General features: G+C 41.3%; 1 protein-coding gene across 2 annotated transcripts in view; it reads left to right on the top strand.

Annotated features, from left to right (window-relative positions):
• Positions 1-1,206: 1,206 nt before the first annotated feature.
• Positions 1,207-13,554, top strand: part of LOC149152898 (glucose-induced degradation-like protein) — a 76,470-nt gene continuing 64,122 nt past the window's right edge. The window contains exons 1-4 of one of the 2 annotated variants that reach the window (XM_089438731.1): positions 1,207-1,365; positions 1,500-1,574; positions 3,232-3,287; positions 3,932-4,075. In XM_089438731.1, the coding sequence (XP_089294857.1) occupies positions 1,526-1,574; positions 3,232-3,287; positions 3,932-4,075 (249 nt within the window). In that variant the 5' untranslated portion in view covers positions 1,207-1,365; positions 1,500-1,525. Of the gene's footprint in view, positions 1,366-1,499; positions 1,575-3,231; positions 3,288-3,471; positions 3,602-3,931; positions 4,076-13,554 lie in introns of those variants that run through there. The other variant, XM_089438730.1, reaches the window with a different exon arrangement.

Below are 13,554 nucleotides of genomic sequence, written 5' to 3'. Positions count from 1 at the left end.
CGAGATGGGGGCTAGACTGCGGTCACGTGAAGAGCCACAGGACCAAGGCCCAAACGCAGAAGGTGATCGACGAATTGACATGTCGTGCACCAAGGTTACACCTCCGATTGGAAATCACCGATAGAGAGAGCTCCGATTTGGGGGCTAACACCAAGGTCACAGAGAGTTCAAAGGAATCAAGGGCGACATGTGGCATTATTCAAAAGGTGACACATGGTAATGATGGTGTCATGTATGGGAGATCAATGATCGTAGGTTGAAGCGTATTGTGCATCAAAGTGAAACCTCTGATTGGTAACCTTTGATTAAAGGGCTTCGATACAGGGGCTAGACTGCGGTCACGTGAAGAGCCACAAGACCAAGGCCCAAACTTAGAAGGTGATTGACGATTGACAATAGATGAATTGACACGCTGTGCAGCAAGGTTACACCTTCGATTGGAAATCACCAATAAAGAGGGCTCCAATTTGGGGCTTCACTATTTCCTCTCCACGTAGATCAGACCGCGCCACTCATCAGAGATCACAAGTTTTGGGGATTGCAACCAAATGCTACATTGTGAAATTGCCGATTGCGATTCCGCGATATTATAAAGGCCCAGGGGCGTATGATGTGGTCCCATGCGTTACACATTGGAACAATTTGTAGCGCAATATTCTAAAGAATCACCCCCCTGTCCCAAGCTAAAGGGCTTAGCCCTAGAAGACATCGCTCACTAGCTTTATGACATAATGTCCTTTCCATAGTCATGATGTCACACTCCGCTGTGTGGCTAGCGCGCGGTTATTAAAAGTCAAAAAACCTCGGGCGAAACAAATCGCAGATCAAAAACCCACGGTAAATCACACTATAAAAATGATATATTCTTTGAAGACCAACAAATCTACTACAATATCGTAAAGAGAAACCTCACCATAAAAAAAACATAACTTAACTAAAAAAATACCTAACCAAAAAAAATAAAAATAAAATTATTCCACTCAAAACGCCTATTGACCCAATAAAGCGACATAAAAAGTGTGATCTTCACATCTTTTCCCCTAGATGTGTGAAAATGAAATTTCAAACATCCAATCTTTCATTAAAAATCACGGCACAAGACGGAAGGGAAAAAAAAAAAAAAAAACTCACAACCATACCACGGCACAAGACGGAAGGGAAAAAAAAAAAAAAAAAAAAAAAACTCACAACCATACCACTATGAGACATGTCTCTGTACGCGTAGGCAAGATCCTTTGATTCATCTTCATTGTTCTTTGTGGATTATATAATTATGTGCAGACTGGAAGGATATCACTAACGAAGCCGATCACATAGACTCCAGTAGCTGCTGAAGACCATAGCTGACTTCAAAAACATATCACGGTAAGGGCCAAATTTTCCTTATGCAGTTTTATGGTTTTCTTCGTTATCCCATCCTCTGTTATTTCGCACACCAAGGCATTACAATTACAACGTTTTGTCTGGCTATCGAATCGGACGTGTGTGGGCGTTTGCAGGTTGGGCTTAAAGCCCATTCTCCAAGATGCCAGTCAGAATGGTGGATAACCCCTTCTACAACACACAATTATCGGGTAAGTAGTTTGCCTACCAATGGTAACCAGTGTTCGATTCTCACGTACTTTTCAACGTGCACGCATAATTAAAAAAATCCAGTTGAATAACGGACTTTAACCAGATCCTTCATCACCAAGGAGCTGAAATTACCGTGTCTCGTATTTTCTATGGAATTATACAAATTTCATCCCCACTTCACTAGGAAAATCCGCGGAGTTAGGAATCTATATAGAATCAAAACTTCAGTTTTTTTTTTTGAGCAAGTCGTGGTCCATACCTGATAGTTCAAGGGTTTGGAATTAATGGCCGATTTAGCTGTAAAATTCAGTTTTACAGTTCAGATGATGGCATAATTGTTTTCTGCCTGTCAATTATGAAATTTAGTCAAATCAATTTCTATACTGTGAATTTATGTGGTAGAATCTTATATGAAGGGTTTTAGTTAAAAGTTTTTGGTCTTCAGGTGGGTATTTTGAGCCAGATTCTGTTATAAATTTGTAATGATAAAAGGGGTTAATCTATCTTTCTTCTTTGATCAGAAAAATAGCCCTCCTCTCTCACTCACACTATATATATTAGGCTTTCTGAATGAGAGTTTCCAGTACATCCGTCATAGTCAGTCCAGCACAAAATTGGGACTGTAACTGTTGTTCCTATATACATATCTTTACATACATATGGTGAACATCTGAACATGCTTAGTAGTCTTGAACAAAATTCAGAAGACTAAATGCAATGCTATCAAATTACTCATATATTTCATACTGGTGGCTCCTATTAGCTGGGCAACTCGGAAGTTGCAGGTTGCTGGCCATTCCTTGATGCGACTGGAGTCAGGAGTTTTTCTTCAGTAAGGACTGATAACTGTATACAGAGACGCTCATTAATGATAATCTCAGGCAATATACCATCCCTTTCTCTAGGGCGAGCTCCTCTATATCGTCCTTCTTTAACCTCTCTCCTGTATATACTAGAAACTGATTATTTGAGCAAGGAAACGGCTTTCTTCTTGCACTCTGACCTCTGATAAGCTTGGAGTTCCATCTCTGGCATTCATCCTCTTCGCGAATCCAACTATTGCACGATGTACCTTTTTATTTGATCTTGTCAGATTTCAGCTTCTTTGAGCTCCCATCTCGGTGAGGAACGGTTATGCCTTGCCGGGCCTTAAAATTTGTATTCCTTGGAATCCCCATCTACTTTGAATAATATTGGCCTTCCTATATGAACCTCCGGGGCGTTCTCTGGGTCTTTTACTTGGGTTATGGATCACAGAGCACTCAGAGCCTGTTATGCAAACTAAGACTTACATCCTTCGCTCTCCTCTTAAGCTCGGTCTGCCATTAGTTCACAGCCTGACTTAACAATATGCTGTCTTTACATGATATTATCTAAAAAAACTGTGCTTCTCTCTCTCTCTCTTATATTTTTTAAAGGGAAGCTTTGTGAGACCCAGCTGGACTCAAACCTTCTCTGAACTATGACTGCAGACCTTGCGGTTAACTCGGTGAACTTCCCCTTGAAACAGTACATTTGAATTGATTGAGCCCACCCGTTGGCTATCTGCGCTTACTTTTTAGATAGATGTTTCTTTTATGATTATCACCGTTTAATACCGTACTTAGATTTCTGTGCAAAAGATAATCTAATACTGTTTGTTTTCTTTATGTGCAGGTACAATTCCTGGACATGCACTTCCTCCTCCTTGTATGCTGTTGAGTGTGGGTCAAGTAAGTTGTACTGGTAGGAGATTAATTTGCATGAAACTGTAGCTTTATTGCAATTCATAGAAGTTAAAAATTTGGTGCGATTCCTTCCGAAGAAGCTAAAATAAATGTTATCTCACAATTGCCAAATTAATGTTATAAATTCTTAATCTTTCTATGTTTTGTTCCCAAATGTTACATTGCAGTGCTTTGCCTCTTTAATGATGATCTTCTCTAACTCTATAACACATCAAATTATACTGGGAATTAAGCTGGGTGCTTTCTTTTGTTTGCTCATACTTGTGGCTAGCGTGGTTGCATATGTTCTCCAGTTTCTTGTAAGAAACAAATAAAAATCCTTTAAAGTTTAAATTGTAGAGTTCTGTCATACCTCACTATCTGTTTTTTGCAGATTGCATCGTTCAGCTTCTTTACTTTGAATTTGGATACTACTTGATGCCAATATTCTCAGGAAGCCTAATTTAGATCAATACATGTAGAAATTTGATTAATTTATCTCATATATTATCTACAAAGTAGGGCTTATATCTGCACAATCATTTCAAAGGTGCATTCTGGAAAGTGACTTTTAACTTTTGAGTTTTGATGTGTATCTCTGGTGAAGTATCCTTGGTTTTATTCTTTTCTCACTCTTTCTTTGTTACCAGGCGTTTGCTGGTACACAGAATGTATCGAATTCACAAAAGGATGAAGCTTGGAAGGTGAATGTACGTCTTCAAGGTTGTGATCTGGAACATGGGTATCTATGTGGCAGCATGGAAGCTCTTAATGTGCCTTCAGCAGAGACACCTGTAAGACAATCAATTACCATTCACTGTCTTCTAGATAACTAGATAACTAACCTATCAAATATTTTTTGAAAATTCCTTTGATGTGCTATTCTCATGTCTTCATTAATAGTCCAGATTCCAAAGATAGAATGCTCATGGCATCGTTGTGAGTCCAAGATTATGACTGTAAAGTTAACTGATATACAACGAAAATTTTAACTCAATATTTTACTTTTGCATGTAGCTAAATTTTAGACACTATCTTGTATTTGAATTTTGAAAATTAAGATACGCTATACATTTTCAGCTGCAAAGGGCATTAAGAAGCTGTGGGCATTTTTCAGAAACCGAACTTGGAAAAATAGAAGTATGACTAACTGAGTATGAAATCTGAAATTTGATTTTAAAGCTGGATATTAAAAACCAGAATTTTGCAGCAGCCCATTTTCTCTTTTGCCTTCTTTCTTTTCTCATTCAGGCATAGTTACCAGCAAGTTTTCAAATTTTTATGTATGTGTTTCCTATATTTCTGTAATGTCATATGATGCGGGTAACCAATTCAAGGACATCTTTCACATGCCAATAAAACTGCATTACATACAAAAATGTGACAATCTATAGTATATTTGCATTTCGAGAGAAACATGTGGAAACTTGTATAAGGAACATGTTGTGAAATGACTATTTAAAAATTGAACATTTAGCAAAGTTACAGTTTTCATTCTCATTGTAAAAGTGAAAATTTAAGATTCTGTAAACGTGTTACATTTAGCAATCTAAAGATTCTGTATGATGTAAGAAAATTCATTACAGGCTGTAATTACAGATCAAGTAATTATCAAAATTGTTGCATGGCTGTCTTTTCATGATTATGGCTTCCAGTGCCATTGGAAGGTTTCAAGATTTGGTCTTGTAGCTCTTGATTTGTATCTGAAACATTAATGATAGAGCAAGCTAGGAAATTTTTTATGTATGAATAATTATTTGAAACATCTAAACTCATGGTTGGAGAGAGAGTACACAGAAAACATTTGTTTGAAATAGGAATGACCTAGAAAATATCTGAAACATTTCTGAGCTGTTTTAGAGCTTATATGTGAGGAAACTTGGAGTTTCTGGACAATTAGGTAGTAGTTTAAGATGGTTTTTTTTTTTGACATTAACGGCTAGGTTTTATTTAAAAAGCGGCAAAGCAGCTGCCGAGTGCTTTAACACGGTTACTCTGTATTTCCTTGTTACAGAAGGCAAGGGGAGTAGATTTGGCTTTTGATAAGTCCGCTGAAGAAGTTACACTGTGACTGCAGATAGTGGCTTGAATATGTACTTGATTTGGTTTCAGAATGGCGCCTTGGATTTCCGCTGCTTTTGCTTGCCGCGACTTAGCTCTGCTTCCTAGCTTGCAGAGAGGAGACCCATCGCGCCGGATTGCCTGGTCATCCCATGGCTCACTGCTTGTTTTCTTTTGATTTGACTGGCGGATTGTTACATTGTGCTCAAGATTGCCAAGTGCGGTGTCAGCATTGCCGGCATTGTTTGCCGTTTCAACATAGAACGCAGCAGAGGCCTTTCTGCTATCTAAACTGGCCTTGATGAGGCCCTCGTGAACCCCCCAGCACCTACCCAACTGTTTGCAGAGAGACGCAGCAGTGAATTCCAACAACGAGCAGAGATCGAAAATGCCGAGGTTGCATTCTGAATTTTCCCTTGTGGAGGAGTCCGCGTCTCCTAACAGTTGCCATCTAAAATTGGACCGGTCCCAAAGCTCTGGGGGGTGGAGAGAAATCTGAACCAGCGGATTGCTCATACGAACAGAGGTCCAGTCTTCTCCAGAATTATGGAATGCTGCAGGCCAAGTCCGCCTGAGAGTTTAACTTCCTCAGAACATGATAGAAGGAGATTTTGTGAAACTTGGGCAAAACTAGTCTGATTTTTTTGAGTGTGGGGGCTAACTGTACCTAAGAAGGGATCTTTTGAGAGATCATAGCCTGGATAATTAGTCTAGAGTCTCCAAAGACTGAGATGGAGAGGAGATTCCTCTTGATAGCCAGATTTAGACCCTGCCACAGAGCAAGAGCCTCCGCTCTGTTGTTTGTTTCATGCCCCAGACCCCAAGCAAAGCGCAGCTTAGTTGAGCCACCTGGACTCAAGATAACTCCGCCGCCACCCCGCGTTCTTGGGTTACCTTTAGAGGCCCCATCGAAGAATAGGCAGTGATCATCCAAAGCTGATCTCCATTCGATGAATTCCTGTTCTTTCAGACGAATTTTCCAATGAGAAGGGGCTTAAGAAGGTGGAATGGGTCTATTCTGATGATTTGGAACTAGCTCTTTTAGCCATTGATCTTCCTCGCTGTCCAGAATCATACCATTTCTTATGGCTGGTTTGGCTTCTAAGGCCTCACGCAACAGAGCTTTGATCTTAGTGATAATTCTGACCGGATTACAACTCTCCTCCCTGAAAATTCTGTTGTTCCTCTCTAGCCACAGTTTCCAGCATGTGAATTTGGGAATCCACATCCAGCCAGTCTTGAGAAGGCTTTTTTTGGAGAGACAGAACGGGGATAACTTGGCCCAGTTTCTTAGCAGGTCCAGAATAGTTCCTGGGAGCTCTATTTTGTCAGGTCCTAACATCAGGACACCCCTCCAAACTTCTTGAGCAAAGGGGCACAATAACAATAGGTGATTAGCCGTTTCTTCATCCAAAACACAAAGAGGGCACCTGGAGGGACCTTCCATTCCACGCCTCCTCAGGTTATCTCTAGTGAGGATACTTTTATGCGCCAGAGTCCAGCAAAAGAAGTCAATTTTGGGGAGAGCAGGAAAAGACCAAATAAATTTCCATTGAGTTGGCTCTGGGGGAACGCTTGGGACAACCATCATACTTTTGTAACCTTCTACTGCTGAGTATGAGCCTGAAAGAGAACCCCACCCTCTTTTGTCCTTAGAAGAGGCCTTTAAGGGAGATTTTCCTTGGAGCAAATCCAACAATAAAGTGGCTTCACCATCCAGCCAAAGAGGGACCTCCCCCAGATTCCAACCATACCAAAGACTTTCTGCATCATTAGTCCAATTGGAGATGTCCCAAAGGGTTTCCAGATTGCTGGCATGAAGCCAAAATCTGATATTTTCAAGTTCAGCCATCTGATTCAAGGGATGATCTCCAAGAATCGGATCTTCCCAAATTTTTATTTTTTTCCCTTTACCTGGGATCCAGTATAGCTTGGGACTGAAATGTTTCATAGCTGTGAGACAGAGTTTGAATACTGGTGATCCTTTGGTTATTCTAGGAGGCTGGTCCAAACACCTCAAATGCTGCCCATGAAAATATTTTTTCCACAGAACTCTCTTGCTCCAACTAGGATTCCCAGAAACAATGTTCCAAAGGAGCTTGGAGCCTAGAGCAAGATTTTGGGCTGCCATATCCCGCATTTGGAGACCTCCTTCCAAGAATTGCTTCTTAATAGTGTCCCAGTTTACTAAATGGAGCCTTCTTTCATTATTTTTTCCTCCCTCCCACATAAATCTTCTCAGGAGACCATCCATTTTACTAATAAAGGTTTTAGGGGCTAGTAGAATGGAGTTCTGATATACCGGTAGACTTATGAGAACAGATTTCATTAGGATTACCTTCCCAACATTATTCAACCATGAGGCTCCCCAAGCTTGTATTCTGAGTTTTAGCTTGTCTAGCAGTGGCATCCAATGAGCTACCTAAGGATTTGATTTGCAGATTGGGATCCCAAGATACTTAAATGACTCCCAGGTCAGGGTTCCTTCCATTTCTAACAGCCTTGCTATGTCTGTCAAATCCTTGATCGAGCAATTCCAGCCATAGATCGTGCTTTTTAGATAGTTGATCTTGCTGCCTGAAACCTCCCTATAAATGTCCAGCTCCTTCTTGAAGGTTCTAGCAGAATTTATGCTAGCTCCTCCAAGCAGTGATGTATCGTCAGCAAATTGGGCATGATTTATGTCTTTAACATTATGAGCCATCCTCAGGGCTGGCAGAGTTTGGATTTGATGACAGTAGTCTAGTTGGAAGCTGAGCACCGAAGCTTGAATGGCGTAAAGAAGTGGGGACAAAGGGCAACCTTGTCTTAGCCCCCTCGAGGCCTGGAAGAATTCCGTTGAACGACCATTAACAAGAGGCACTATCCAAGTGGAGGCTATGCAGCCTTTCACCCATGTTATGAGAGTTTTTGAGAAGCCAAATTTCTCCATCACAGAAAACAGGAAATCATGTCTCACCCTGTCAAAGGCATTTGTCAGATCTAGCTTAATCACCACGCCTTTCTCTTTTCGATGACAGCTTGAATGAATTGCTTCTTGCACCAGCACAATATTGTCAAGAATCTTTCTCCCTTTTATGAATCCTCCTTGGTTTTCAGGGATGATGACCGACAGAATTTTCTTAAGACTGTTGGCTATTATTTTTGTAATCAGCTTATAAATTGTATTACACAGAGAGATGGGCCGGAATCTGCTGAAATCGGTGGCGCCTTTATCTTTCGGAATCAAGGCAAGGAAGGCCGAGTTGGTACTGCCTCCAACCTTGGTACAGGTCTGAGATTTCCGGACCATTCTCAAAAGATCTTTTTTAATTGTAGGCCAACAAGTCAGGTAGAACCTTTCTGTGAACCCATCAGGGCCCGGGGATTTATCTGGTTCCATGCAATCCAAAGCTTTTTTAATCTCATTCATACTGATTGGAGTAGTCAGCATAATATTGTCAGAATCTTGAACACAATGAGGAATTAGATCAATCGGATAGGCTTGAGAATCGATAGGAGGGTCTTCCGGGGCCGAGTAAAGATCTTTGAAGGAGTGGGCTGCTCGCTTTATGCCTTCAAAATCTTTAACCACAGTGTTTTGATAGTGAATTTCATTTACTGTTTTGAAGTGCTTGCGTGCTTCAACTTGCTTATGGAAGTAGCTTGTATTTTTGTCTCCGACCTGTAACCAAAGATTTCTGGACTTCTGTCTCCAGAACTCTTCTTCTTCCCTACTTGCTTTATGGAGATATTTTTGCAGCTCTACTTCTTTTTGAAGAAGGATTTGAGTTACATTGGAATTCTCCATTGATAATTGATGGCTTGCTAAATTGTCATGCATCTCCTTTCTTTTGGCGGTGGGCGTTTTCAACCTTTTAGCCCACTCCTTGAGCTCTCTTTTAAGTCCCCTCAATTTTTCTTCCCACACAAAGAAAGGGGATCCTTGAACTTGCCGGTTCCAAGCCTCGGAGACCACCTCCTAGAAACCTTCTTGATGAATCCATAGAGAATTGAATCTAAAGGGAATGGGGCCAAGATTTCCATCCAAGGAGAGCTCAAGCAGAATGGGTTTATGCTCAGAGGTGTAGTTCGGCAAAATTTTAGAGGTGGCCATTAGACCACATGTCAAGAAGGAGGATTGGACTAGAAATTTGTCCAAGCGAGTAGCAATGTGGCCGGGGCCTATCCTTTGTTGGACCAGGTGAATTTCCCAGATGTGGGCTTGATATCCTCCAATTCCCAATCTAAAATGAGGTCTTCAACCCATTCTCTAGTTGGGTCCCTGACCAGCGAGACCCCTTTTTCTCTTCTGTAGCTAGCGTAACATTCAGACCACCTGTAATAATAATATTTTCTGGATTGTGAAAGAAAAGATAGGACTGGAGCGAGTCCCAACAAATTTTTTTCTCAGATGGTAATACCGGAGCATATAGATTGAACATACTTACTTGGTGGCCAGATTCTTTATGGAGGAGCTTAGTGAGTAGCCAATGGGGGTAGCATTCTTCGTAAATCAGTTCATATTTGGAGCTGTCCCAAAAGGACGCAATCCCTCCAGAGGCGCCTCTAGCGCTGACTGCTCTCCCTTGGCCTTTATGCCAGAATTCTTTGCTTGCTTGGAGGAGTAGAAGGTCCTCCAGCGTTGTCTCCTGGATGAGAAGGATTTCAGGTCAGTACATCCTCACAATGTCTTTCAGAGCTTCTTCTTTCAACCTGTTGCCTAACCCTCTGCAATTCCAGGAGACGTATTTCATTATTTACTGGCTTGGGAAGTTGTGGCTCCTTTTGGAGCCTGACCATGCTTGCGCCTAGATCTGGTATTCATCATTCCTTTGAGAGTTTTCTGAGAGCCTTGGAGTACATCCAGATAAGTTTTTTCCTCTCTCTGTTTCTTCTTGGACTTTCGACCCCTGGCCGACTTGATAGGAGTGACTTGCGAGCTGTCTGATTTGGAGACTCCATCTTCTGAATCTCCTTCAGAATCGGAGCCCAGACTGATGTGCTCCTTGTTTTCTTCTTTTTCCCCTTGATCATCCTCTGATGGAGGAAGAGTTGACTTTGCCTCGGCTTCTTTCACTGTCTTCGACGGGTCTTCTGGTTCCTCTTGGGTCCCAATGGCATCCGTCTTTTCCCCAGAGGAAGAGCCTTCTTTTGGAACTTCTTTGGCTTTTGGTTTAGACTGGGGCTTCACCAATGGCCCTGAATTTTTCTTCTTAGTTGGTTTTGGGATTGCCTTGCCCTTTTTGATCTCTTTCCATCCTTCTTCGTCCACTTTGTCCCCGGTTGGAGCTTTTGGGCAATTTCGTTGGAAGTGTCCATGTTCGTGACAGGTTCTGCATTTGAAAGGCAATTGCTTGTAATCCAATTTTTGATAGTGATGCCATTCTCCGACTGTAAGTTTTACCGCTTCGGGCAGTCCAGCTTCCAGATCGACTTCCACACAGATTCTTGCACAGGTATATTGGCCCTTGTTATCTGCTTTGTCAATGAAATGACCTAGACCATTTCCAATCTTCTGCAAGGTGTGATAGCTCCAGCAATGGATCGGAAGATTGGGAAGCCGGACCCAGACTGGGACCTCTTTAGGGGCATCGATTGAGGGATCGAAGTTGGGGGTCCACTTATTAAGATACAGACCCTGATTTCCCATAAAATACAGACCATTTCTGAAAACCAAATCTTGATCTTCTTTGGAGGTGAACTCGAAAATGAAATACCCTCTTCCGACAGCATAGCAGATCACATTGTTTTTCAGCTGGGGCCTCTAGTTGCATTGGATCCAGTCATCTGTTGTTTTTGTAGAGGGCCAGCGTCCCATAAATTGTCCTACCAACCCTCTGTCAGCCAGGGCTAGGGCGATTTTTATTGGTTGGTCTTCTGGCAGGGCGATCTCGGAATTTCCTCCAGTTTTTTGATGAATTTCGGAACTTTTGGAATCAAACGTTTCTTCCCTTTCTGCATTAGCAATCTTCAGAATGCTTCCTCTGAAGAGATTGGCGGGGTGGGAGAAGGCTCCCCACCCCTTGGCGCACTCATGGTGGCGACTGTGTTTCCTCTGCGATCTCAAAACCTAGCAGACGTGGTCGTTGTGCCAGCAGCAGCACTGGCCGGAGGAGGGGGGCAGAGCCCGATTGCGGGGATGCCGGGAAGGAAGACTGAGAGCCCAACAGTAGGAGCTGCCAGGCAGGAGGCCTGTGGAGGGCCGCAGGAGCCGAGGATGCAGGGGCGCGGGAGCTCCAGTTCAAAACGCGCGCGCTTTTTTTCTAGTTTAAGATGTTACAAGCAACGTAAAAGTAGATATTTTATTGCCATAACTATTTCCAATATAAAAACGTATCTCTACCTTTCCCAGCATATACAAATTCAAGCATCTTTCTCTTGACTGAAAACTCCTGGAATCTGATTATTAGATTATTTTAATCCAGTAGTGTTAAGTAGATTTTTCTACCTAAATCTAATGTGAGCCCTTATATTTCACTGATTTGCCCTCTAATCATAATCTTAAAAGGCTTGTGGGATTCACATGAGGGGTACGAATGGCAAATCTGGAAATGAACTGCAGGCTGATGTGAACTAAATCAATGTCACATAGTTTGTGTTTGTATTCAAATTCAGCGTCAATGAAATTTGGATAAAATTTACATTAAAATTTGTGATCAAGTTTGTCCATATACATATGTATTATAAGTTTAAAATTGTACTGAATGTATTTAAAGATGAGTATCATCATTACGTACATCAAAGTACAATTTTGGACTTATCATACAATTAAATACTAAATACAGAGTAAAGTACAATAGTAAATACAATTTTATCATATTCACATATGTTAAAATTTAAATAGATTAAGTGAAGTTTATCATCAAATGCAATATACTTCATTAAGTACAATTTATGGAGTAGATATTTGCCACGACCAGGTTAAGGGCGTGTGGGTTCAATGATTCCTAGTGTCTATGATTGAATGGCATTCCTACATAAGCGCCAACACAGAATGCTTTAGCTACACAGTTAATGGGCACAAGAAGCTTTGAGCGTTTGGTGTCAGCCACTGCTAGAATTGTTAAGCTGAGTTAGCTTGAGCACTAGAAGTGCTCAGATGTGAATGGAGGGTAGAACTGAGTAAATGGTAAGTTGACTTGAGCGAATCACGAGTCAGTAAAGAATGAGAAACATTATGCGTCCTACGAACTTAGAGTTAATGGATTCAAGGAAAAGAGACGAAATTTCTTTCAATAAATTCACATTTTGCATTCTATTTGCTTGAATCAATTAGGTTCGGCCATTAAATTCACCGAACTGGATGAATTTGTCGTGTTAGCTAAAATATGACAAATTTTAAATTTCATGGGAAAATATGTGGAACCCTGCTACATTGAACTAAGTGACCACAAGTTAGTCCCGGGCTCTCCAGAGGTGAGGTCTAAGTGACCTAGATGTACATTCTGTAGACGTCCTCTCAGATTGCCTAATTTAGATCTTGTATAGTTGTCAAGAGATGACATAGAATGTCTAGAGAGTACTTGAAGGGGGAAAGCGCTACGGGGAGATGGCTGTCTACTAGTATATGGCGAGAAAAATATGAAACAAATATGTCCAATGACGACATCTGTAGGTCGATTGGACATGTCTATGTTTTAACTCCATGAAGTGCTCAATGTAAAAGGCCATTCACAAATATAACCCGATCGCCATGTTTATCTAAGTAACTTTTATTACTAGCTTGTAGATGTCATCTCAAATGTAGTATTTGAAATTTTGAATGGAGGAAACCGGTCTAGTGAAACACCCATAGATTCCAGAAGATTTGATACCCCTGCAAGCCAACATTGAGAATGGCTCGGGAAGTTCATTAAAACAATAGACTCTAGTGAATTGTAGGCTAGGTATGGATATTGGTCCTGCCCCTTCATTTAGTGAAACTTTGAACTCCTTGTAAAAATGAAACAAGTCTGAACATAGTCTCTATTTGGAGGGGTCAAACCCCACACTTTTCAAGGATGATGGGTGGAGGGGTTGTATGTTTACATCTAATAATGCATCAAAGGTGAAGGGTGTGCATTCTCTTAGTCGAGGCCCAATCAATCTCTAGTAAACAAGGTCTCCAAACCTTTGAGCCATAAAGGACTTTGGATTGAATGAGGGTGCCCATTGGAGACATATTAGAAGGAAAGTCTTCAAAATGGTGATGGAAACATTGTCTCTAGAGAAAGGCTATGGATCCATATCC

The sequence above is a fragment of the Pinus tabuliformis genome, chromosome 9 (assembly GCF_031772625.1).
Source record: "Pinus tabuliformis cultivar Carrire ecotype Pingquan chromosome 9, CPIR1, whole genome shotgun sequence".
Lineage (NCBI taxonomy): Eukaryota > Viridiplantae > Streptophyta > Pinopsida > Pinales > Pinaceae > Pinus > Pinus tabuliformis.
The sequence above is the reverse complement of the archived record's forward strand: the minus strand, read 5'-3'. Positions and strand labels throughout refer to the sequence as shown.